A 26,887-nucleotide genomic window follows, 5' to 3' on the forward strand; every position below is an offset into this window, starting at 1 on the left:
AACACCGGCCAAAATTGAACGATCCTCCCGGCTTTTGTCCCTTCAGGTGGCGCAGAATTCCCCGCGGAGGAGGCTACTTGAGCGGGGGACGTGAGGAAATTGCGCAATAATAAAAATGCATGGTCCTCGGGACGCGCGTCGAAGGCCGCGTGGAACAAAAGCGGGGACGCTAAAAGCGTCGTAAATACATCGCCGCGCGATAAATCCATGCGAACGCGATTACGGCGTGATATAGTTAGACGCTAATTCCGCGCCAATCAACCAAATTATGACTAACGCCGCGACCGTTCTGCCGCCCATACGTTTCGCATAATCGACGATCCAGATTCATTCGAATTTTGGCACGTTTAAATCGTACCCCGAGCCGCAATAATATATCTTTAGAGAAATATGACTTTTTTCCGCACATAGATATCTGTCTATCGCAATTCAATTCAATATTTAATTTACTCGAAATTATCACCTTTTTTAAAAAATTGGCCGCTTCATTTGAATGGAATTAAATCATGGTTGTACTAAATAATATTAATTTGGCGGGATGGTGAAGAGCAACATTCTTTCCGTAGCGAACCTTTCAGTGTCAGCTTTCGAAGTTGTCGCCGTCGAAAAGTAGGAAAAGTCGAAAGTGTAAATAGCCGCTTAGACAGGCGGAACGGGTGCTAGGAAGAAACACGAAGGATAAACGGCATGCTGGAGAAAGTCCCCTCTCGCTGTGTGGTGGTCTGCCGGAACCACTCTCCCGTCTAGCTATTTCCCGGACCTCCGGTTGTGCCGGAAACAGCGCAAACAGTTTACATCTCGAGGAGGGAGCATCGCTGTCGGTTGCGCATTCCTTCTGCACGTCGTCCTTCCTCCCGAGGCTACCACTCTCGGAGCGAGCGAGCGAGCGCGAGAAGGAGCGAGACGGGGGGGAGAGAGAGAGAGAGAGAGAGAGAGAGAGAGAGAGAGAGAGAGAGAGGCGGATGGACCCTCGGGGGAAACCGCTTTTCTTTGGCGTCCGGGACGCCGCCGAGGTCAGTCAGTTTTTCCGACCTTACCGCACTTTCCGCTTCTTCGATTCCGACGTCGGCACCGCCGGTGGTTTTCGCGAGACCAGGTGCGGTTCTGCACTTCTTGCTAACGGCTGGTCAGAGATTGCTGGAGATCTCGGCAGGGTGCTCTCTTTTCGAAGGAGGAAATGCACAGCGAGGGAAGTTGCGGACGAAGATGCATCGACTTTTAATCCGCGCCGCGAGAGAAAAGTCTTAATCCTTCTTTTTTTTATGTAATTTTTCTCCCACCCCCGTTGCGACTATCCTACAAATATTCTTCGCGAATTTTGGAGCTCCGAGAAAGCTCTTGATCGCACAAAGGAACTTGTTAAAAAGAGATTTACTCTCTTACTTTTCTTTTGACAAACGACGTTGGCTTTTTGACCAGACAAATGCGTTCTTCAGTCCGCTTAATATTGCAGCGGGATGCGGCTGGGGCGGTCAGACGGTCTGGGACATACGGCTATGCAAAGTTAACGGAAGACTGAGTGGAATGAATGGCGAAGTGTCGATGAGAGTTGCCGCTCGGTCACGACGCTGCGAAAATATTAATATGCGCGACGCGCGATGTGTAAGTTACGAGGAAGCTGTACGCGTCACCCGCGATATCCGGACAGTTGAAACGTAACACGCCGTAACAAGGATTCCGGATTAAGTCGCAGCGGAACGGCGTAAAATCGATTCCGGTGTTACGTTGATTTCCGACGATTTTTCGCGATGCCCGCGCGGCGCGGGCATCGCGCTCCCGATGCAATCCGCTTTTTGCCGATGCATTTTGTTGTACTCGATACGATTACGTGGAGAACGGCTAATGGCTTTGCCCGGCGTTGCGTAAAAAGTTGCAAAACGATCGGTTTGGGTTTCCCGTCGATAACTAGCCGTCGAAGGTACGATTGCTTTCCCGCGGTTAGCTGCTGTCTGCCTTCGGCGGCGGGATTTCGATGTTCGATGATAAATGAAGACCGCGCTCTACCTTCGACCGGGCACCGCCGAAGACATAAACGTTTCGTATTACATCGATCTCTCGTGTAATTCAGAAAGCCACTTCTTCTGGGCTCTCTCTCCCAGGGGTGTTTGGGGCGCGGTTTCCCCGCCTCCTTTTCTCAATCCCAAGAAGACTGTCGACGTTACGTATCATCGCCCGGGAAGAGACAAGAGAAATAAGCTTCTCATGGCGCGGGGAGACAGTCTCGATTTATCGTTTCCTCTCCCCGTTGTAATTTTTTATGAGCGAAGACCTCGCGCGTGTGCATGGAGATATATATATATATATATATATATATATATATATATATATATATATATGTGTGTGTGTATACACATGTACACGTTTATGTGTTTGTGTGTGTGTGTGACGATTCTTCAATCCTTGGACCGAGTTAACGCTGCTTCTTCTAGAGCTTCCTTCTAGCGTCGTCCGTTTCTCTGGCAGTTTCACGGCTCTCACGGATCAGAGATACGAGCGATTGGCTTCGTGAGTAATCAAGGAGGCAACCGAGTGTGATTCCTGGCAATTGTCTGATTCGCTGCACCCTCGAGAGAGACGTATAAGACCCTGCTCAGGGGTTGCCCTCGCAGTAATTCGAGCGTCCGTTCGGCGTTTCGAATTATGTTTGCGCGAAGGTACGAGAGACGGACAGGATTTTATTTCTTGAAAACATCTCTCGTGAAAACAGATCGGTCAAATTCGGTAAACCAACACCGAGGTTAAATTCCGTAAATCCTTAAGTAGTGACACTGCCCTTAATTCCGTGTTTTAAATTTGTTGTTAACTGTACATCACTTGTTTCAAGAAATAATTTACGAAATGTGTTGTTAAAATTTAGTGCGATTAGAAATGTATAGCTCTCTCTCTCTCTCTCTCTCTCTCTCTCTCTCTCTCTCTCTCTCTCTCTCTCTCTCTCTCTCTCTCTCTCTCTCTCTCTCTCTTTCTCTCTCGTGTTCCCCGAGGGAATGGTGCACGGCGAGGAAAGCCAGCGCCATGCAATACGACGCATAACAATAAGTCATAAAAATAGCTTCCAAACAGCATTTCTACCTCCGCGTCTTCCGTTTCGCGCGGCACACCCCCTTCGTTCTATTTTGCAGTTCGTTACCGACAAAAATAACCGGAGAGAGAAACGCCCCGGTGACGTTACAAAAAAAAAAAGAGAGAGAGAGAGAGAAAGACCATTTCCCGGATTTTCGAGAACCGCGTCGTTATTGGTCCACACGTACAATTGCCGAATGCAAAATTGATTTCGGCGTGTTACTCTATCATTTCCACGATCGGCAAAATCGTTTTTTGATAGGCCGCTAACGCACGAAATTTCGATGTAACGTTATTAAATTATTTTCAAACTATTGAATTGTTAACCGGCACAATACCTACCGTCATTTTACTCGACTCTCAGGTATCTCGCATCATCATTCATTCAGCGATAAACCCATTAAGTATAAACAAAAATTTATTCATTTCGCATTTGGAATTTTGTCGTTAATTTTTTCCCGAGTTAGGTCAATGTAATTTCTCAATAGAATTAATGGGCATTAGAATTATTAATGGAGAGCAGAATTAAACAGTGCAATCTGCTCTCGAGCAGTAGTTTTCGCTCTTACGTGTTCAAACTTAATTCAATCAGTATAGCGCTCCCGGAGGTCCGTACGTGTTCATAGAATTTTCACGAGACGCACGAAGTAATTTACATGCGGAATGTCGGCTGTACCGTCCCGAGAAGTGAGAGGAATCGTGAGAATATGACCCGATATAGAGACGCGATGACGATCCTTAAGTCGTGAAGAAAGTAGACGGACATTCCGTTCCGACTTTCGCTCCGCGCGAGAGCGCGAACGAAGAAAATAAATTTAAAATTACCAGCTATTTTCCTTTCAAAGTATAATTTGCGTGCCATCTAAATAGAATTTTTCCTGCATTGGAGGAAAATTTAAATCGCTCAAGTCCGATGGAGCGGACACGACTAACAGTATCTTTTTTTTTTCTTTCCGAAGTAAAAGAATGATTTATCTTACCGCCGTGGAAGGAATAACGTTATGACAAAATTATGATATCTGATGGATTCGCGTCTGCGAATAAACATCATCTAACGATAACGTTTTTCTGTGTAAAAGGCGATTGCAATATCACCGATGCGTGAATTTCACGTGACCCTGCATGATAAACGCTCGATTTTTTCCAATTCCGGCGAAATATTCGGAAAAAACTCTCCGGCCAGGAACAAATACGTCTTTTTAGTCCATTATTTTTTATCCCATTTAATGAACGTTGGGGAAAATCAAACCCTTTAAAAAATAGCAATCACTCGCATCCCGTATCTTCGATTTTTTTCGCATTTTACCCTTCCTCGTCAACATTCGAGAAGCTCTCATGCGAATCGAACGAGATCTATTTCCCCTATGAAAGATCAGCAGCAGCGCGTACTGTATTTTGTTGACAGCATCTCTCGCGGATCCGTCAAAAATTTAGATCTTCTAGAATTCTTTCAAATCCCGAGGAGAGAAAGGCATTCCCCGGCATTCGGCCGGGATGGAATCTCAAGAAAAATCCGAACGGAAATCGTGGATATAAGTATGAACAGGAGAGCGAACGTGTGCATCGCGAGCCATTGAGAAGGTCTCGATTGGTCATACCTGCGTTCCTGAACGACGATCGAGCGAGCCAGCCAGCCAGTCGTTCGTTTCGATGCTCAGCTTTCGCCCCCGGGAAAATCCATACCCGGACGTAAGCCGACCTGATTACCGCCGTCACGCGCCGTTGTTTCTTGTTTGCCTTTAATCTTTCGTCGCTTCGCTAACGAAAAGTATACAATTTCCGCCGACCGCGCGCGCACGCTTTTATCCCTCCCCCTCTTTTTTTTTCATTCGTTTCGTCGCGCTCGCCACGAGAAAATCTTCCCCTTATTCTCGTCGTCAAGCGGGACGAGGACACCACCGTCGTCAATTTGTTAGGTTCGTGCTTTTCAATCACCACGTCGGCGCCACAGAGTCGGGCATCGCCGGGATTCTGATGAACGATGATGCGATGTCTCTCGATGATTGCGCCCTGAAGGAAACCGAATGATTGCCGAGGAGGGGGGGGGGGGGAGCAGAGGGTGGAGTTGGCACCCACTCGATGCATCCTCGTCGAAATTTCATCGACACGTCGCGACGCGACACTCGCGTATCATGGACATGACATTGTGGAGGAATTATGGTGGCTGGCTGGCGGAACGAGGCTAGTCGCGAAGCGACGGGGGCGGGAGAAAGCGTGGACGAAGGGACGGCCACCGGGTGAAATATCGCGGTTTAACGTGACAGTTTAAGGGCGTTAACCCTGGCAACGCTAATGTCGTTTGTGCGACGGAAGGCGCGGCAGTCGCGCTGACCGGGGCTCTATCCACTCCCCGTACTCGTAGAAACGGCGGGGACGCGGAGGGGTGAAGGAGGGAGGAGGGAGGGATCCGTATTTCTTCCGAAACATTTATTAATACGCGTTTCCAAAGAACGAGCCTGCAATAGTCGCGCCGGATCGGATGAAAAATGGAGTAATCGCGGGACGAGAGGGAGCCAAGATTCGGGGTGAGGGGGCGAGCGTGTCGTTTATTTCGGGTAGGGGCGGTGAACGCACTTTAGTTTTTATTCGACGATAAATAAATAAATAAAATAGCGTATGCGAAATTAAGAAAGGAGAAACGTTTCATTTGAAATATTCGATAAGAGATACTTTTCAGGGAGAGAGTCTGACGGAGCTGCTAAAATCGCGAAGACAGAAGGGAACTTCGATCGCGAAGCGGTTCTCTGTCACGAATATCAGCTTGCATATCGCGTCGGCGTGCAATAGTCGATCTATGCGATGCGAGGGGGAACGACGTGATGCTATCGAGGCGGGTAAATCGAGTTCTTCGTGGCTATAATTCCCGCGTGAACGTGCCTCACAGGAATAAGGGAAGGAACGTAGCCGATGTCTATTATCAGCGGCACGATACGCAATCAATGTCGACCGAAAACGACGTCAAACGACGACGAAACGGACGTTCCTTGTCGTATCTGGTACGAAATAGAGGAAAGGATGGTGGGGGGGGGGAGGGGGATTGGGACCACAGCGGAGTAATTGGTCCCGGCAACAATCGCGAAGCGATTTTAATCGGGGAGCAAAAGATAGATGGACGTGTTTTCCGATGGATTATAAAAATCACATTGCGGACAATATACGGCTGTAATTACCGGGAATCAGATTTGTGACGCCGTACTCCGCGCTTAAGATTAGCTGTAGGACCCTACCCCTATTTTCCTTCCGGCTCATCTCCAGACGTTTCGCGCGTCTCCTGGCAACCCTCCAGAGGAAAGGGTGACGCGCATCGGGCGGCACCTCTTAATAATAATAGCGATAAAGCAGCCAAAAGGGGCACCCTCGGGTCACCGCGTACGCGCGCATCCCTCCTGGATTGCGCCACTGCGGAAATGAAACTGCGACCGTATGACACGACGGGGAGAGGATCTCCCTCCCCCCACCGTTTCTTCCCGCCGTCGCGCTCTCTTCCTTCGCGACTTCTTTCCCGGTTTTACGGCTCGTTGGCAGCAGAATTTCCGCGTTAAACGCATCCGCGATTCCCCGTTTTGAAATAACGCCGCGGCGAACCGATTTAATATAATGAGATGCGACGTTTCTTAAGTAGTTGGCAGAGGAATATCGTGCTCGATGCATATTCTATGAATGCCAATGGAGCAGTAATAATAATATTCCATCCGATAGTAACATGTTTATAATATATTTAAAAAGACAGAGAGAGAGAGAGAGAGAGAGAGAGAGAGAGAGAGAGAGAGAGAGAGAGAGAGAGAAGAATAAAGAGTTTCACATTCAAATCAGAGCTGCGGTCTGATGATGCAATTTCCGATTTAGGAACTTGGCGAAATGTCGGACGCACTTGATAATTCCTACTGTTATTCGGATCGAAAAACTTTTTATCTGTCATAACGGAAAATCGCGTCGATGATAAAGGCCGGAAAATAGCGCTGTTGCTCGGACCGCGCGATTTATATCGGACGAATATCACTTGCGAGAAATTAAACGTGCATGCACGAGTGCCGGGTGTGTAAAGTCATAAAATATTTGTACCGCTCATCAACGATACGTGAATGTTTATGTTAGACACATATTGCCTAATATTTCTCAACGCTGCAGGACGAGCACGTTGTACTCGCGCGCGATGTTTGCATTCGAAACAGCGATTTTCATAAAGAAACCTGTGACGTTTCGATAAACGACTTTAGCGTCAGCATAAATGTTTGCCGGCGAATATGATTTTCCGGTTCGCGACCGGAATACGCACTAGAGATAGTATCAGACGCGATATTAATATGTGCCGCTTGAAAACGTTTCGCTGCGTTACGTCATAAAATTCAGCTCATTAAAAGCAAAATTAATTAGCTTCCGCAATATCCTTTTCAATTAACATAGAATTTTCCATGGAGGCATTTGGATTTTCCGTGTTTTAACGTCGCCGTCGGTCGTCGAAGTGACACAACGTCAATTGGGCTGTCTAAAGAAAATTTCCGCACGCCTGATCGTTATCCAAAATTACCCAACATATTTTCCACCTCTAAATGGCTAATTCAATCGCGCGACAGTTTTTAATCGTTCGTTTATCGCGCTTATTCGGTAATTCGTCGGGGTTTCGACGCCCGGGCGCGGAAAATAATCCCGGCGGATGAGGCGCGATCGTATTTACGTCCGCTTCTAATTATCCATGCGAGGATAATAACCGTTTGGGAGTAACTGCCGTCGGGCTCATCGCTTCCGCTCGATCAGCCGGAAGCTGATGATATCCTGCCGTATTCACCCTGCATTCGATATATACGAGTTTACGACGAGCTTAACGTCAAGCAACGGCATCCCGCCCTCGACGAGCCCCTACGAGTCGCTCCTGTGTACGAGCCAACCGTCTGCTCTTCCGCAGGATTATTTCATCGCGTGGTGTTATCCAGCGGCTCGGCACTAAGTCCCTGGGCCTCGGTGCACGATCCGAACGATCTCAGGGCGAAGATTGGCGAACAAATGGGCTGCTCGACCGAGGGTGACGAGGACATAGCCGACTGCCTCCGTGGAGTACCGCTCAAAACTCTCATGGACGTGCAACTGCCGGAAATCAGGTAAGCACGTGACGGCACGTATCGGTATTATTTGCGAACGGTTGAATATTCAGAAACCGAGGGAAAATTAAAATAATAAAATATGTATCATAAAATTGGCACAGATGGAATGCACCGATATCCCTTTCCCGTCTTTTTATTTATGATCGCATGTCAATATATAAATATTACCACGGAATCGCCGTTTGTGCTTATATATATATACATACGTATGTACATGTACATATATATATATATATATATATATATATATATATATATATCGCGAGATTCATATTCATCGCCTGAATATTGGAGCTATGCATTTTGATGAAAAGTGGAAAATGCCAGATTGTAAAAAATTCAACGGATATGATTGATACGTTAAAAAAAAATGACGTCTACCCAACGCAGCTGCAATTACAGCGCTACAAATTTATAACGATTTCATGAGTCCTCGGCTGCAGTGAATTATGACGAATTGTCGAAGTTGCTGATATTTAAAGTATCCCACGTTTAAAGTGGCATTACACCGTCGGGCGTTTTACGCTAACGCGAGGAGAAACGGTTATCGGATATGAGAATAAAATGATCAGTATCGTATCGTAAGACTTTAAATTAAATTCCCTTTCACACTCGTGGAAATAACGTTAGGCAGTAGCAACGCAATTTCGAGGGTATGTTTACCGCGAGGTCGAAATGAATCTATGATACCACTAATTGCAAGGATAATCACAGCGCGCGCATGTTGAATTATTATCGGATTATCGTCGGATCGCGGCGGGTTAATAGCTCCTCTCGCTTTATTGATTGAACACCCTTATTATATCAATTCGATATCGCGGTCGTTCGCACGAGCCAAGCGAAACTGACTTTCTCGCCTCTCTTTCCCGGGGCAGATTCGTGCCCCGCATCGGGCCCGGCCTGCCGGTGGACCAAAACAACCCCGACCCGGGCCTGGACATGGAGCGTGCGAGCGACGCGTTCATCAAGGTGCCGCTGATCCTGGGCGTCTCCACGACCGAGTCGAATCTCGATTTCAACAACAACGACATACAGTTCGGCTTCGAGGAGGACCACCGGAATCGCGTCCTGCGCACCTTCATCCGCAACGCCTACGTCTACCATCTGAACGAGATCTTCTCGGCGGTGAGGAACGAGTACACGGATTGGGATAAGCCGGTGCTTCACCCCATCATAATACGGGACTCGACGATGGAGGCGTTGAGCGATGGTCACACGGTCGCGCCTCTCATGAGAATCGCCTTCTATCATGCCAGGCGAGGCGCCAAGACCTACTTTTATCACTTCAATCATCAATCCAAGGACAGCGGCTATATGCAGGTAAGACGGGTCGTTACCATTCCGAGGAAGTGTACGAGATTTCTTGGGGCGCGAAGAAGCTCTATTATCGGCGTATCGTAATTAATTTGCTTTTATAAATACCGAGTAGCTTATTTTTAGCTTGCTTTTTAAGTAATAGCTGACGATAAGAAATTTCTGGAGCGTAAGAGATTTCCGAAGAAAAATTTGCACGTGGCGGTACGCGGCGAGAGCATCAAGGAATCGCGTAATTTAGCGTTGTCGATCGACGGGAATATCCGCAGTATCTCGAGGCGTCGATTTTTCTCCATTCTGAAACGATATCGTCGTTTATTACCGACACATCCATCGCGCGTCACTAACACAACGGATCGGTGGAACGGGTTGAGCAGAAGAGGTACGCTGCTTAAGTCTGAGTTAACTCCATTAACTTGACGTCCCGAAGAGAGACTAACGTTCGCCCTCGACACCTAGTAGTCCGCCGGCACTTTCAGTTAAGGAAGCAACCCGTTCAACCCCTTCCTGACACTCTCTCGATCCCACGTCCTCGTAGCTCATCCGTCTCACTCTGCTCGATCCATACCCCCGGCTGGTAACCGCTGGCCATGACTTCACGATGAAGACACTGATTTAATAAAACGCCCCGGGCGACCCGCGCGCGCCGTGTTCGCATTTTGTCTCGGGAATGACGGGGATTTGTCACGCTTGACATAATAATATCGGGAGGACAAGAAAGAAATTGTTATATCGGCCAATTTGTAGGGTCGCTGCCAAGCGGTACGTTAAACTCGCGACGAGGGAAACAGATTGACGTTTTCAATTTGGAGGAAGGGTTGGGATCGTGGCGAAAGCTCTAAGAAATTTCGTCCGGCATGGATGTTCATAGATGAGAAAACGAGTTGTCCCCCGGCAGCGAGGGTGGCGATACTGTTGTATCGTGGCGATGCTGTCCTCCCCGGCGTTTAGAAACACCGCGTTTAGAAACACCGGAAGTCGCACATTAGCGGTGCGCGTCACGTTGGACCCCGAAAGTTATTTAATCCCGCCCGGCGAAGTGGCGAGGGCGGTGCAAGTGATAGTGTAGTTAACAGCGATTCGGAGCATCAACGTTACTATCCTTCGCCCGCTTCCCATCTACGTGTGCGTGAAACGAGATTTAATTAAGCGCCAGACAAAAGATTCGCTCTTTAATAAGTTTGCGTAAAGTAAAATTGCGAGTAGCTCCGTGTCGTTTTAAGTATCATCGAACAATCGAAACGTCGGGCATCGCGCTGATTAATTAGGGGCGATGAAGAGAGGGGGGAAAAAAAAACGCGAATTAGACGAGACAAAGGCGGAAAAATGTCGCGCCGAAGAGAAAGAGATAAGAAAAGAGATAAGAAAAGATATCAAGAACCACTGAATGCAAATGCGATGAATTTATTTGAATTGTTAATCGCGGCGGTTTCCGCCCGCGTCATCGGTCCTCCTCCACCCCTCGTGCTTTCTTTCCTCGGCGCGTTTCACGCGTGCTAATGGAAATTGGGTATAATACATGGTACCATTTCACGCAGACATGATGGAGAACAGCGCGCTGTCGGAAATTACGGACGGTACACACGTTGGAGGGAGGGGGGAGGGGAGGTCAAAACACCCGACATAATTCCTGGGTAATCGCATCTCGTCGCGGTTCTATTAATTAACTAAAATTCTAGCAATTATTAATCAATAATTAACTAATATCTCTCGTTCGGTTAATTAAATAAAATAATCGGCAAATAGCCGATAAGTGATAATTTAACAATTGCCATGAATTACGAATCACGCGAATTACCGATATATCATAAATATTATAATAGCTCACACCTATGAATGCGCACGAAGAGCCGGCCGGTATAATTATCGATTACGGCGCTCGGATATGCCGCACCATACCGATTCTCTGAGCGGGAAAATCTCATTGCAGCGCCTGGGGAGCGTTCGTGGAGAAGACATACCGTATATTTTCGGGCTGCCGCTGGTGGCAGGCGGGGCTTTCTTCCCGCGGAATTATTCCCGACAAGACCAGGGCGTTGCGGAGGCCGTACTCACCTTCTTCACCAATTTCGCCAAGACCGGTAACCCGAACGAACCGCACAAGATCGAGTCGGTTGACTACGGCACGCCGAAGGAGAAGACGCGATTCCGCGGTCTCACATGGGAACAATATGAGACAGGATCTCAGCAGTATCTCACGATAGGTACGTTCGTGCTTGGAACAGAGAGAAGGAGTTTCCCCCCCCCCCCCCCGTTATTTTTCGATAAATTAAATTTTCTACAAAGCGCCTTCTCTGTTTCTCATATAGAGTATCGTGATCTTTTTTAATTCTCTCCAAAATCTTCTCTGAAATTGGATTTGTATATCGCTATAGTGAAGTCCGCAAGTCCGATCTTAATGCCTCTCATCTTTAAAATTTCTCCATCTTAAAAAATTTGCGTGCAAGGAAATTTTTCTTAAACGGAAAGCAAAATTATTTCCTGACGATAATTATGCAGATACTTTAATACATTCGATAATCATAATTAATTTAGATTTAATAATTATTCACGACATAATGCAACGTTCAATTATACATCTACAATTAATTAATATGATTTGATTATTATCTTTGAATAGATATGGATTATTATCGAGGAAGAGCAGATATTTTTAATGATTAAAATTTTATTTCAGCGTTAAAGCCGAAGATGAAGAGCCATTATCGCGGTCATAAAATGGCTGTGTGGCTCAATTTGATACCGCAGCTTCATCGTCCTGGTGACGATGACGTTTCCATGCGGCATCATCACTTTCGAGAACGAGGCGATCATTATTATGCAGGTAAAATTATGTCTTTCATGCACAAAGAAAAAGGTTCTTCTTTTTCTCCTAATTCTTATTTTTTTTTCTCTTCATTTAAAGTATACTACTTAATTATTTCGCGCTTCATTATCACTCAGGACCGGTTCGAGACGAATGGTACACGCCACTGCCGCTGACAGGCACAACTAGGACGAGTTCTTCCTCGACCACCGCCTGCAGCACGTCTACGGGAGGAGAGGACGGCCTCATCGAGGACATTACTCCGATTCTGGACGACTCCGAGGACGATGCCGAGCTCCTGCAGAAATTGGCGTCTCGTCCTTATTACAGCACGACCACCGCTCTGGCGATCACCGTGGGCGTCGGTTGCATCCTCTTAGTCTTAAACATGCTGATCTTCGCCGGCATTTATTACCAGCGGGATCGCGACAAGAAGCGTGCCGCCATGGAATGCAGGCCAAACGGACAGGAGTCCCTACCGATGACCACTAGGACATCCATGAAGCCTTCTGAGAATCCACGACCCGCTCAGGAACCACCACCGTCGTACACCACTCTCGCGAGAAGTCCCTCCATCCAGGAACAGCAGCAGCAGCAGCAGCAGCTCGCGCAGTCCCAGGATGGCCAGGACTGCGAGCAGTCGAACAGGAAAGAATCAAGATCCGGTCACGGGACCAGCGGCAATGCCCACAAGGATTCGATCCCTCCGAAACCGCCTGCCAGAACTACCAGCTCGCTCACCACTGCCGGCAACACCAATACTATTAAGAAACGCGTGCAGATACAAGAGATATCCGTATAGCATTAGGGGTTGCCCCCAGAGGGCAACGCACGGACGAAGCGGGTGACTTTCGTAGACGCGGAGAAAGCCACCGCGGAGTCCAGATTTTAAACGGTTTCTTTAATCGATCATAGGACAATGCCAATTAAGGGGATCTCCCGTCTGTTGTGATTATGCGAACATAAATTCAGCAGGTGAGGACATGTAATGAATCTTTTACAGTGTTCACGTTCTGTAATCACGATGTTGAATAGTCAACACGCGGTCTGACTGTAGCCAAATGTCATTACTGAAAACAGTCGATTATTGCCGATTGTTACTATTTGCGACGCAGTGCCACGACATAACTGACTATAACGTGCTCGCACATTGCCGCTGAACTGCATCTGTTATTACTTAGGGAACATTGTGGCCGGTTCTTTCTACTGATAGAAATGTAAGATTGTGCACGTGGTCGTTATTTCTAGAGACGTGGATTGTATGTAGTTGTTACTTGTAAGAAGACGGAACACTCCCTGCTGTTTTTGAGAAAGTGTGACGATTGCTGAAGTACCCATCATAAACTCATGGCTACATTAAATATACAACGGGTGCTCAAAAAGTATTTTATTCAAAGGATCTTTTTGCAATTGAAAATATCGATGCGACGTTTCCTCGCCATTTAATTCATCGGAATGAATTCTGATTCTCTCGAAGATCATGGCAAAAAGGTGGCCTTAAGCATCACAGCACATAAAGGAAATGTGTCGATATTTTCGATGTTTTAGAAAAGGGCGCCTGACGAGAAATTATTGAGTCGAAGCGCGTAATGAAATTCTTGTTAAAGAGTTCTAAATTAAATTCTTTGTTAAAAAGCCATTATTCGTATAAGAATACCATGCACGAAACGATGCACGGTAGTCTCTGACGTCGACGATAACGACGACGACGACGACGACGACGAATCCAGTCGAAGGGATCTCGAAATGGAATCGGAATACCAAAGCCATGCGCATCGTCGCATACCATCGTCTCGTCGAGCTGCTTTGTAAAGCATCGATTGGGAGGAAGAGGCACTCGATTCGAGGCGGATCAAACGGATCGGACGCGACGAACGTCCGTTATTCACGAGCAAAACGAATACGGCGCACGAAAGCACCATCCGTAAGTGAAAGTGCACTCGTCGTCTCCGCCCTTGCGATACAACACAGCCAAGCTACATCCTTCGAAACGGTGTAATTTCAAACCTGCTGAGGAGAACGGCTTAATAGCGCTCGCGAGTGCTCGCGAAGTTTATTCGGGCGGAAAGCGCAATTCTCCGGCCGTGTTACCTGTCGCGCAAGTGCACAATCACAAGTGCATTTGACAGAGTAAAGCCATCGGGAGCGAATCCGGGGGTTGTGACCGAGCTGCACGACGATTTTCGAGAGGGCGGACTCGATCTTCCACTGAGTGTTCTTCTCGTAGAGAATAGTCCGACAGTCATAAGTATCGTACCGCCACAAAATCGCGGCTAAGACTCTTCGTCTGATGATACATACGTCCCGTAAAATAATTTCCTCTCGCATTGCGACCCTCGATATTCCGTCATTAAAAATGTTATATATTCTGTATTGACATGCAGAATGATATACGAATATCGAAGTGTTGACATCAAGAAAAAATTAAATATAAATATATTGAACGTATCTATATTTTCTTTTTCTTTAAAATTTAATTTATTGTTATGCTATAAATATGCTATAAAATTCAGAATCTTTTTACCTTCATAAGTAGCAATATATCACTTAATTTTTAATTGAAATTATATGTGTTAATTTTATAAAGTAAAAATATTATATAAAAATTTGTTGATGATTTGTTGATTTGAGTTTGTTAGTAGATAAACTCATTGATTCTGTTCGAGCAAAGTTTATAAAACAATAAGTATTAATAATTCCTTCGTACGCGGCCTTTCTACATTGAGATCATCGCCAAGATCAAATATCTGCTCAAAACATATAATGATAAAAGAAAAAAAAAAATAATTTCTCTTAAAGTAGAATTAAAACTGTCGAAGACTTATATAGAACTCTCTTTTTCTTTCTCTTGCTCTCTCTTTCTTCAACGACCAAATATCCTAAAAGACGTGATCGCGTTCGTGTTGACAGAGATTTCATCTTTGTAGAGAGTTCTTAATCTCATATTAATATTCATGACCCCAACGTTGCATTGCTGAATTCTACAGATACTAAGTTTTGAAAGTCATCTTCATCATTGCGCGCAACTAAACTGCACGAAAATGAGGTACGCTTTTCAGGATATAATGAAATTCGATACTTACAATAATATCCGGCGTAACCAAACTCAAGCACAGGATATGAAAGGAGGGGAATAGACACGATCATTAATAGATTTTTACATGCTAAGAACGTTTCTATCACATTTATATCCTAATTCTTAAAATTGTAAGATTCTAAGTCTGAAATTTATTGGTACATAACGAGAATTGATTTTTTTTTTACAATTGATTTTTTTAACAATTGATCTTATTATCCTGCAAGAAATCTCAAAATCTTTTCCACCCAGAATATCCTGAGTAAACGATTTTTAAAATCATTAAATATCGAGAGACTGTCTAAAGAAATAAGATTCATCTAGTCGATCACGTACGACTCCTCGACACATAAAACTATACATATGTATCAATAACGATTAAGAACGTAAAGCTGTAATTAAGTACCATGTAGCGTGCACAGAATCGATGTCGCGTAAAATCGTATTGCCGACTACGATAGTTTTTAAGTACATACATCATTACATGTAATTTTTCAAAGTAACTGTTCGCGGACGATATGATCTTTAACACGTTGTGATACTTGCGTAAAGGTAGTATTGACGCACGTAAGACGACAGTGAAATTTAAATACATGTTATAGCCTAGAGAAACCAATTTGTAAATTTCACTGTACAACAATAAATGCCAATTTATAAAAATACATGGCGATCTTTGTTTATGATTATAATTCGTTTAACGGCAAAATCATATCATCTAAATAAAAATGGATCAATATTATATGTCGGAATAATCCAAGCAAACATATTTAACTAAATATAGAATATGAAGTTATATTTTCAAAATATCTAAAAATAATATACATTGAAGTGAAACGTAACAAAAAATTTATACCAAATCGGTATCAAGTGTAATAAATTATACCAAGATAATAGTATAATTTAATGTTCTTTTTCTATATATATATATATATATATAGAAAAAGAATTTTAAATTATTTATTTTAATTATTTAAATTAATTAAATTATTTCAATTATTTAAATTAATTTAAATTATGCTATTATTTTGACATAATTTAATGTATTAACGAATTATATACATAATGAACTATAAGTAAGCACAAATAGAGGATAAATACAATTACAAAATAAATACAATTTTAATTTATTGTTTTTAATTCAATTTTTTTATTTGTGTTTTAATATCCTTTTAGATAGAGCAAAAAGAAAAAGAAACGGTGGAGGAAGAAATACAAGTATTATTTTTAATTCGATTTTTTTTACTTGTGTTGTATTTAATATCTTTTTAGACAGAACAAAAAGAAAAAGAAATGGAGGAGGAAAAGATACAACAGGTATCTTTAGAAATAGATAAATTGCCCAAAGGTCCTAAATTGCCAAAGGGCTCAATTATTTACTTCTCTGGTGTCTCTAAGACATGTACAAGAGAAGACATTAAAGAATGTTTAGACAAATATGATGCTCATATTGCATTCGATTTCCAAAGAGGAGATATGGAAGGTTGGGTGCGTCTGCAAGGAGAAAATGCTGCTAAACCTTTGTTAGAAAAATTAAACGAAGGCAAGGTGAGAATAGAATTTCTAAATATCGTTATCTATATTCTAAATATCGCGTATCTTTAGAGATAGATAAATTAAAAAGACTCAGTTATTTATTTCTCTGATGTTTCTAAGGACATATATATATAATTCGTTAATACGATGAAAACACAGTGTAATGTACATTATGTAAAGTTCTTATCTTATTCAACAATTCTCTTCTTAGATGGAATTGCATCATGAGAGGAACTATTAGTTCTCTTCTTCGCGCCTCGCGCACGTCCTTTAAAGACAAAAAAACATTTCAGTATCTGCTTCTTTATATAATGTAAAAATATTTTATACTATAAGATTCAGATTGTTTTAACAGTTTAACTCAACGAAATCCACATATATATCAATATATGATTTCTCGGTATTAGCATGGCAAAAACATCATTATATATAATTGGTAATTGTAATATTTTGAAAATTGAATGATTTTTTTACCTTTTCTACCTCGTTTAGCTTTAATAAATTTATTCTTCGAAGCTATCATATCTCCCATAGCTTTGATAAGGTATTTATCTTCTTCCTCACCTTCGAGAATTTTACAAATAACCTCAACTTCTTGAATCATCACCTTGGAGTATAATTAAAATATTTTATTTGATTATTCCAATATAAACTAACAAAAAGAAAGTTACAAAATTTTAGAAATTCTATTCTCACCTTGCCTTCGTTTAATTTTTCTAATAAAGGTTTAGCGGCATTTTCTCCTTGGAGACGCACCCAACCTTCCATATCTCCTCTTTGGAAATCAATGAATGCAATTTGAGCATCATATTTGTCTAAACTTTCTTTAATATCTTCTCTTGTACATGTTTTAGAGACACCAGAGAAGTAAATAACTGAGCCCTTTGGCAATTTAGGACCTTTGGGCAATTTATCTATTTCTAAAGATACCTGTTGTATCTTTTCCTCCTCCATTTCTTTTTCTTTTTGTTCTGTCTAAAAAGATATTAAATACAACACAAGTAAAAAAAATCGAATTAAAAATAATAAATTACAATTATATTTATCTTCTATTTGCTTACTTACAGTTGATTTCTTCGATTTATCTCTCTTTTTCCTACGTTCCTCTTTCTCTTGTGCTTTCTCTGCATTATAATCTGCACTGTACATATATAAACAAAATTTTATTATATATATATATATATATATATATATATATAAATAAAATTTTTAATAGAATTGTGATTATATATTTTTACTTACGCCCATTTCCTTATTAATTCTGTATCTTCATATTTTACAGATTCTATAGCCATAAAGGCTTTGGCACTATCCAAAGTCTCAAATTGTATAAAAATAGATCCTTTAAACTTATAAGATTTATCTTTATCCTGATATTTTCTCATCTGCAAAACAAAAAAAATCATTGAAGATCAAAATATATTCGTAAGAGTACTCCGTGAAAAAATATGTCACATAGATTATGTTCTTAGTTGGAGCCAAATTTAACGTAGTAGAAATGTACTTGTTATATATGAAAATTTGTAGGAATGAAGAAGTGAGTATATTATGTCTACATCTTGATTTGGTTTTAGATTTCCAACTATTAACATCATGGATGAGTGTGTGGTGAACCAGCATATGATTATCCACATTATGTGGAGATTATAGATATTAAAACAGAGTACACACTGTGTCAAATAAATATATTTACCACAATCGTTTCAAATGGCTTGTATGGTTCGAAAAAAACTTTCAGTTTTTCAATAGTTATACCAGTCAATGGAAAGCCTTTTACATAAACTGTTCGTGCTTCTTGAGCTTTTCTATATCCTTCATTATATTCCGGCAGAGGATATTTTGGTGAGCGCCGTATTTTTTTTCTATCTTTAGATATCTCCATGAGGTCACTGGTTTCCAAAGCTTTCAGAATTATATCAATATTTTTGCTAATAGATGCCAACATTTTAAAGTTTAACATAACAGTCATTGGAACCCAGCCTTCGTCAAGTTTTGTTTGCTCAATAAGAAACTTGTCCCTTTGCATATTTACATTGCCAAAGTAATACTGCAAAATAAGCAAAAGAAGAAATAAATAAGAAAAGGTAGAAATAACATATGAAACAATATATAACTTGGCATAGAAAGGTCAGATTTACAATCAACAAATCTTAAGCTTGATCCTGATCTTTGTCCGATATCTGTCTCGATTTAAACAAAAAAATAAAAATTCAAGACATCATTTGCCGATGATATAAAACTAATAACTTACAAGTTTTAAGTTACTGCCAAATTATATACAATTCATTTTATTCGTGGTTAGAGATTTTTAATCTATTATTTATATGAAATTAAACAGCATGAATGTGCAGATTTGTCTGATTCCACTAATGTAGACTTAACTTTAATCTCGATTCAACATACTCTTCATCTTTTTCTAGTTCTAAAAATTAGAAAAAGATGCAAGTTAAACCGAGTTGATTGAAGTAAATCTACATTGGTGGAATCGGGCATTATTATCATAATATCATTGATTGTTATCTATTGTTCCCCTATAATTCATCGAAATAAATTTCGAGATCAAAATGCGCGAATCATGAACTGCGTATAATCTGACAGCAATTTTATTATCCGTGCAGCAATTAATTTCATTGTTTATACCAATATGCTGCCATTATGTGGCATTATGAAATAGAGTAAAAATTATACCTCTACTTGTGCCTTTATTTTCTCCAAAAGTTCCGCAGAGGGTTCTTCCGTGTTTTTCTCCGAAGATTCGGCAGATTCCTTCGGATTCTTTTCCGTAGAATCAGAGATTTCTTCGCTGTTTGTTTCATCTTTAGCGTCAACGGCCGGCGCGTCCTTAGTAACCTCAACGACGGCGTCGCCGTTCAGTCGATCGTTGCTTATTTTTTCTTGATCCTTCTCCATATTTAGATATATTATCTATTATTATCTAATATAGAGAATAATACGAACGACAACTCTAATTATTTTATGCTCTTAAAACTCGAAAACGAATAAAAGGAAAACTACTGTAATCCTACACGTGCCTCTTCGTTTAAGTCGCAAAAGGAAGTGACGCTATTTCAACAAGAACAGCATATCAAGGCCAAAGTATATACGATACATGATTTCTATGAGGCTGGTTGCACACAGAATGCGGCAAAGCAGCGACGCGATAGGTAACAAAGTTATATCAGAAAACAAGACGATGATTGGCTAACGCATTGCCGCGTCTTGTGTGCAACCAGCCTGAGGCTAAAATTTCATTTGTCGTCCGAAATTTTTAGACGCGATGATTGGTTACAAAATAGAGAAATCTTGGGGACCTAAGAATTTAACTAATATGGCACTGTTCTGATTTCAGCATCATGGCGGAGAAAAGCTTGAAGGCAATACTCCTAGTTTGAAGCCATATTGTGACCACAGTTGTCTTCACAGCTGACATTTAGTAGTTAGATATAAATTAAATGAGTTATGTGATTGTCTATTTACAACATAATCGTAATATTTTAGTCTAATTTCACAATTTCTGTTTCTTGTATCTAATTAATTAAATGTCAGTTGTGATCACAATATGGCTGCTTCAATTAGGAATATTGCCAATCAAAAATCGCGACACCGATGTTGCTTTTCTGTTTATGTCCTACGAAAAAGATCGGGATTGCCATTCTGAACCTTCTACCTGATCTCGTAGACACGAGATTTTAGGTTAAATTAGTATTTTATTTGCTAGAACGAAACTCGATAATATCATTAATTGGTATCAATATAAAATTTTCTAATTAGTGAACCATTGGAAAATTTCTAAACATCAGCCAATATGATTTGATGTGTGTATTACTGAGATTCTCCCAATTATAGGAATTTTCCGATAAGAAATACCAATGATGGGTTATTGACCACAGAATTTCAGAAAATGCAATCAATCGGACAACCAATTGTGTAACATTATATTCAAGTATATTCTTGTCGGACTCCTATTTTCAAGTGCAAAATAATACGAGAAATCAATTCGATCGATCGAACGGATTTTGACAATTATATGGAGATAAATGTATTAATATTAAATACTTTATCAGTATAATTTACATATTATATTTTTATTATTAAATAATTTTAAGTTTAGTAATCCTTATTCTGCGCAAGTGCACAGTGATGCAGATGATGCGTGTTGCTTGTATTCGTCATACGCGATAAACAAAAAACAAATCGGGTTGCACATCGAGAATTGTTGTAATATTTTTTAAGTTGTGACATCAACGACTTGTAAATTAATATGGAAGACAATCAGTGTGTGTCATTAATTTATATGGCCAACTGCGATAAACCAGTGAAAATTGCATTTACTATTGGAGAACCCATCGAATATCTGTGTATGAAGGTGTGAATTCTTTTTTTTCTTTTCAATTAGATAAAGTAGAATGGAATGTTACCACATATATAATGTTGTCCCAGTAATAAAAATGTATTTAGACTTTGCTGAGAAATAAAAAAGATTTTTTATTTAAAGTGCCAAATAAATACCCAGATATCAGGATATTTATTTGGATTAAAGGATTAACGTGGCTGATAGGATTTGATTGATTTTTTATTTAAAATAATTATTAAATTTTATTAATGAATTTTTATCTAATTGATTTATTATTTATTCTATCCAATATGTAAAATGTTGCATTATTTCTGCAAAATGTTATTAAATGAATTTTTAACTTATTTTATTTGAATAAATAACTGTTTTATTATTCCATGCATCTTAAAATTTTTCATTAAGTAAAAATAAATTTTTCTTAATTTTTAGGTATGCTGTATTTTTAAGATAAGTCCTTTAGCAAGATATTTATTTGCGTTGCAAAGTTATTCTACAAAACTATGGTTCCCTTATGGTCACATATTGAAAGAAGATTCAGAAAAAAGATTCAACTTTCGCTTAAGATTTAAGCCATCCAGTATGAATAGACTGAAAGAGATAGACTTGAATGCATATAATTATTATTTTGAGCAAGTTCGTAGGGATGTATTAGATAATAATGTACCTGATATTATTTATGAGAAACATAAACATGAACTGATTGGATTAGGAGTTAGTGACATGTACAGGTAAAATATAAGTCATCTTTTTCTAATAAAACTTTTAGTACAATAAACATCTTGCATGTAATTTATAATCATAAATTTGTTATAGATTTTTAATAATATTACTGAATGTTGTGTAATGCAATTTCATGACACTTTATTCATTGTAGGGTAATGCTCGAAGACAAATTATCACGAGAAATTGTAGAATCAGATTATAAGAAATATATTCCAAAGGAATGCATAAAACGACATGCTTTCTTTATTAGAAAACCTATTCATAATGCACTTACAAAGTTATCTGGATATGATGCCGCATATGTCAAGGAACAATATTTGAAGCAGTTTGAACGCATGGCTCCAAATTATCCATATGAAGAATACACAGCAATAATGGATAAGGATCTTTCTAATATAAAAATTAAAGTTTTACTTAGAATTACTATAGAGCAAATAAGATATTGTGAGATTGATATTGGTACATGGAAAACAGTTTGTACGATTGCAGATATTTCCACTCTTTCTATAGGGTAATAATAAATATATTCTTACATATTAATATATTAACTTTTTTAATTTCTAAATTTTTTAATCTAAATCATATTTTCATTTTTTAGAAAAAACAACACTGTATTAATTGGAAGGAGGACTGGCATACCCTTTTGCATATTATTCGACACAAAAGCACTTTTGTTATCTTTTGTATCCGCATTGGACGGATATTATCGTTTATCAATCAAGTGGAATTTTAATCTCTGTAGTGGAGATCCTAGTACTATTACTCCTTCTTTAGAAAAATTACAAAAATTAAGATGTCATGGACCAGTTGGGTAAGATATTTTCTACAATACAACCCCATGTTAAATGTAACATTTGCAAAATAACTTTTGAAAATGTTTCAGACAAGATTTCTCATACGCGAAACTCAAAGAAAAATGTGCCAACGAACCGGGAAGTTATATACTACGTGAATGTGAGGAAGAGTATTACGTTTATTATATTGATGTTTATGAAAAAGATGGAACTATATGTTCACATAGAGTGGAGGAATCTAAACCTAACCAATTTAAAATGTCAAACACAATATATAAATCTTTGAGGCATTTAATTTCTTCATTTCAAGATCCTAATGATAACATATACTTTGGAAAATGCTTGGGATTTTCGGAATATGGTATGCACATGTAATAATATATGAATGGACCATAAAGATTTTTGATATTACATATAAAGATATATAAGAAACTAAAATATCGATACTTATCTTTATATATAAGATATATAAAGATAAGTATCGATATTTTAGTTTCTTATTTATATCTAAAGAATGTTTATTTTTTAGACAAGTCAAAATTATTACTTTGTACTTCGGAAAACATTGTGGATGAAGTAGCAGCAGACGAGGGAATAATCGCGAATTTACTAAAAAACGGACCGCGGTGCGTACCATGGAATGAATTGCAGGTATACAAAGCAATCGCGAAGAGTGATGACGATTTGACTTGTACCGCAACAATGACGAGTATGCATCGAGCTATATGGCGAATCACTAAAGGCAAGAAACTCGAAGTTATGATGAAAATACTGAAGACTGAGGAAAACAATTATACCAAAGAATTTTTGGATTTGATCGGCAAGTGGAGTCAATTACGATCTCCAGCTCTAGTTAGGTGAATATTAAAAATGTTAAGAGAATCATTGGAGTGTGGAAATATAACGTTTTTCTGCTCCGTTTTCAGATTATATGGTATAACTGTGGCCCCGACAATCGGAATGCTACTTGAGCTGGTAAATTTAGGCCCGCTAGACAAATATCTGTACAGTAGAAGCAAGTTTGTATTAACGGTCGATATGGTGGAAGCCACAGTTTGTCTGGCAACAGCTCTGTGGCACTTGGTAATTCTCTCTAAACATCTGTATATTATATCTTGACGTTAAGCATATTAAACATAAGAATTTATGTACAGGAGGAGAATCGTGTAATTCATGGAAATATAAGATGCCGGAACATTCTTGTACATTTGCATACAGATAATAGCTTCATTGTCAAGTTAGGAGATCCCGGTCTCTTTACTTACACGGAAGACGAGTAAATACATAATAAATAGAAGTTGTGTCCAATTATGTTTATTATTCTTTAATATAAAAATCTATGATCTTTTCTTTTCTTTATTTTACATAGTGTACATTGGATACCACCAGAATATTACACAGATTTCGCGTCCGCAAAGTACAATCTTCAAGCGGACATATGGGCGCTGGCGACAACTATTTGGGAAATATTTTCCAGAGGAGCTTCCCCACCTAAGTATCATAAAACTCATACTGTTAAAATGGTACGTCTATTGCGAACAAAGAATTACGAAATTAATTTACGCTGATGAGATTGCTTTTTTTTTTATTATAAAACACGATTAAATGGCGATGTTTTGCAGTATTACATAAGCGGGAAACGATTACCTCCTCCCAACGATTGTCCAAGCGAAATTTATAAATTGATGTTGGAATGCTGGGGCACGAATTCTATACCAAGGAAACAACCTCAGGCAATCATGCGAGATATCAATCAGATTCTTTATGAAGCATATAATTGTCGTAGAACTCATAATTATGCCACTATACCTCCTAAGCTTCTCAGTGACGAGAATGGCAGTCTTTATACAGAAGAAAGCAGATCGAATAGTGAATCGCAAATAAGTTTGAACACTGATTACACCACTGTTCCTTTAGATATTGATCACAGTGAGTCGATATAAATTTTTTGTATTACAAAAATAATATTTAATATTATGCTTTTCTGATCAATTTTAACATTATTTATGTGTAAGTAACAAACTCTAAATATAATAGATATAAGAATCAAAGATCAAATTTTTGTTTCTTTAAAACAGCAGTTACACAGCAGTTAGTCAGCTATCAGAATCAGGACGACTTATTGTCTTACACGAGTTGGCTAAATAACAAAATATACAAAATGCTAGGCAATACTGTCGATTGTGATCCGAGCCATGAAAATAGCTTGGGCAAAATCAACGAAAACAAAGCGAATGGTCAAATTTGTAACAACACAGATAGCTCCCAATGGCAATACGAAATAAATGAAAATACGACTGTGACTCTACAAAAACGCATAGGCCAAGGCTTTTATGGTGAAGTGTATAAAGGTACACTCAGGAAGCGCATTGATAACAATATCTCAGAGGAAGACGTAGCCGTTAAAAAGCTTAAGACGCAAGATTCGACAAACATGCTTGACTTCGAAAGAGAAATTAAAATCATGGAGGTAAATAATCAATTTAAGGAGGAGAAATAAATTTAAAAATCAAGTAATGTCATAAATCTTTTTTTGTAAATCTTTAAATTGTTTTTTCGAAAATCCATAATATAAAATTTTTATATTAAAAATCTTGAGAATTTTATTGATGTTGCAATATTTAAATAATATAATTTTATTTGTGTAATTTGTTTATTAACTTTGTTACAAAAAACACATATACGTATTAATATAAATCTTAAAGAGATTTATGAAACATGAAATATTTCTATTTTTTCTATGTATACTTTGAATTAATATATACTAATTTATTACATGATAATAGCAAGTTACATGAATATTAAATGTTTTCTGTTTGTTTTTTTTCTCTTTAGCGTCTCAAACATGAGAACATCGTGAAAATTCTATGTTCAATGGATCGAATCCTAGTGATGGAATACATCCAATATGGTTCATTGTTGAGTTATTTAATGTCGCATCGATATAGTCTTTCAGTAAAGATACTTTTAGGCTTTGCTAAAGATATCGCCGCGGGCATGAAATATCTTGGTAGTATGAACATTGTCCATCGGGACTTGGCAGCAAGAAATATCCTAGTAGCGAGTGAAGACCAAGTGAAGATTAGTGATTTCGGTCTCGCGCAAGTGATAGCTGCGAGTGATTATTATGTATTTAAAACTCTTCGTAATATTCCATTTAAATGGTAAGTATTACAAAAAATATTAATGTTCTTTTTTAATATTTTTATGTGACTATCATAAAATAAAATAACGATATAATAATCTAAGCGAAAATAATATAATTTTTTATTTTCTTCTTCCCAATCATATTGTTATTGATTGAGATCAGATTTTCTATGTCTCACTAACACGCATAATGAAAAACAAACAATTTTTTTCTTAGGTACGCACCAGAAAGCTTGAGTCAAGGCAAATTTTCAACACGTTCGGACGTGTGGTCATTCGGTGTGACAATGTATGAAGTTTTCAGTTACGGTGTTGACCCACAGTTGCCAAATAAAGAAATTACAAATACGACTGAATTATTAAAAGCCTTGAAAGAGGGCTACCGTCTTCCTTGCCCAAAAGATTGTGATGCAAGGATCTATAAAGAATTGATGTTATCATGCTGGGAAGAAGACAGTCACAAGAGACCGGTCTTCGCTACTCTATACGAAAATATTAAGCGATTAATGTATTCATTTTAATTATTAGAACTTCTCTACACAAATCGTTTATTGTTATTTCAGAAATTGTGACATATCTCATATATAATTCTAACAATAATAGGTGATTCTTTGATGAGAGTGAAATTGATTTGTCTTTCATAAGTTTTTCATTCCTTTTGTAAGATCTCTATTGAAAAAAATATGTATAAATATGTATAAATATGTATAAATCAATTCTATTTTTATATTTTTAGAGAAATAAATTTAGAAAAAATACTATTTTCTAAAACTTTGATTTAGAAGAATAAAAAATCAAAGAGTCTCTCATTGAAGAATTAATAACTTTTCGATTTTAATTTCGTGTAAAAAAGAGATATATCTAGTCGATGATGTTATCACCATTTCATTATATACATATTCTGTAAAAAATATACCACTTGATCATAATATCAGTTTATTGTTTCCAAAAAGTTATAAATTCATTCTAGGTTTTTTATCC

At 39.2% G+C, this 26,887-nt stretch overlaps 3 protein-coding genes and 1 non-coding gene across 12 annotated transcripts in view; 2 read left to right on the forward strand and 2 right to left on the reverse strand.

The window, feature by feature from the left end:
• The window catches only part of NLG-5 (neuroligin 5), a 185,658-nt gene extending 169,641 nt beyond the window's left edge, over positions 1-16,017 (forward strand). For all 7 annotated transcript variants that reach the window (XM_089072245.1, XM_089072247.1, XM_089072243.1 and 4 more), the window contains 5 exons: positions 7,964-8,156; positions 9,035-9,479; positions 11,404-11,677; positions 12,151-12,297; positions 12,417-16,017. In XM_089072245.1, coding sequence (XP_088928371.1) covers positions 7,964-8,156; positions 9,035-9,479; positions 11,404-11,677; positions 12,151-12,297; positions 12,417-13,081 — 1,724 coding nt within the window. In that variant the 3' untranslated portion in view covers positions 13,082-16,017. The remainder of the gene's footprint in view (positions 1-7,963; positions 8,157-9,034; positions 9,480-11,403; positions 11,678-12,150; positions 12,298-12,416) is intronic.
• Positions 16,018-16,968: 951 nt separating this feature from the next.
• La (La autoantigen-like) lies at positions 16,969-19,987 on the reverse strand. Its single transcript, XM_011647890.3, has 7 exons — positions 19,577-19,987; positions 18,582-18,935; positions 18,131-18,273; positions 17,954-18,029; positions 17,585-17,863; positions 17,363-17,495; positions 16,969-17,156 (listed from the first exon to the last, which is right to left on the reverse strand). Exons 1-7 carry the CDS (start codon positions 19,796-19,798, stop codon positions 17,077-17,079), a joined length of 1,287 nt encoding a protein of 428 aa, XP_011646192.2. The 5' UTR covers positions 19,799-19,987; the 3' UTR covers positions 16,969-17,076.
• On the reverse strand, positions 17,222-17,317 carry LOC112552995 (small nucleolar RNA U6-53/MBII-28). Its single transcript, XR_003096914.1, has one exon. It is a non-coding gene; the product is annotated as a small nucleolar RNA U6-53/MBII-28 (small nucleolar RNA).
• Positions 19,988-20,427: 440 nt separating the features above from the next.
• On the forward strand, positions 20,428-26,835 carry hop (tyrosine-protein kinase hopscotch). 3 transcript variants are annotated; one of them, XM_089072239.1, is made up of 14 exons: positions 20,428-20,927; positions 21,000-21,254; positions 21,672-21,970; positions 22,117-22,476; positions 22,564-22,776; positions 22,849-23,120; positions 23,289-23,616; positions 23,686-23,842; positions 23,914-24,035; positions 24,129-24,282; positions 24,382-24,688; positions 24,838-25,229; positions 25,595-25,923; positions 26,124-26,835. In XM_089072239.1, exons 2-14 carry the CDS (start codon positions 21,150-21,152, stop codon positions 26,425-26,427), a joined length of 3,342 nt encoding a protein of 1,113 aa, XP_088928365.1. In that variant the 5' UTR covers positions 20,428-20,927; positions 21,000-21,149; the 3' UTR covers positions 26,428-26,835. The 3 variants fall into 3 exon arrangements, with proteins under 3 accessions (XP_088928365.1, XP_088928366.1, XP_088928364.1); XM_089072240.1 differs by having other exon boundaries at positions 21,020-21,254; XM_089072238.1 differs by having other exon boundaries at positions 20,428-21,254.
• The last annotated feature ends 52 nt before the right edge of the window (positions 26,836-26,887 follow it).

Source organism: Pogonomyrmex barbatus, unplaced genomic scaffold, assembly GCF_055798465.1.
Source record: "Pogonomyrmex barbatus isolate J1 unplaced genomic scaffold, ASM5579846v1 scaffold13, whole genome shotgun sequence".
NCBI lineage: Eukaryota > Metazoa > Arthropoda > Insecta > Hymenoptera > Formicidae > Pogonomyrmex > Pogonomyrmex barbatus.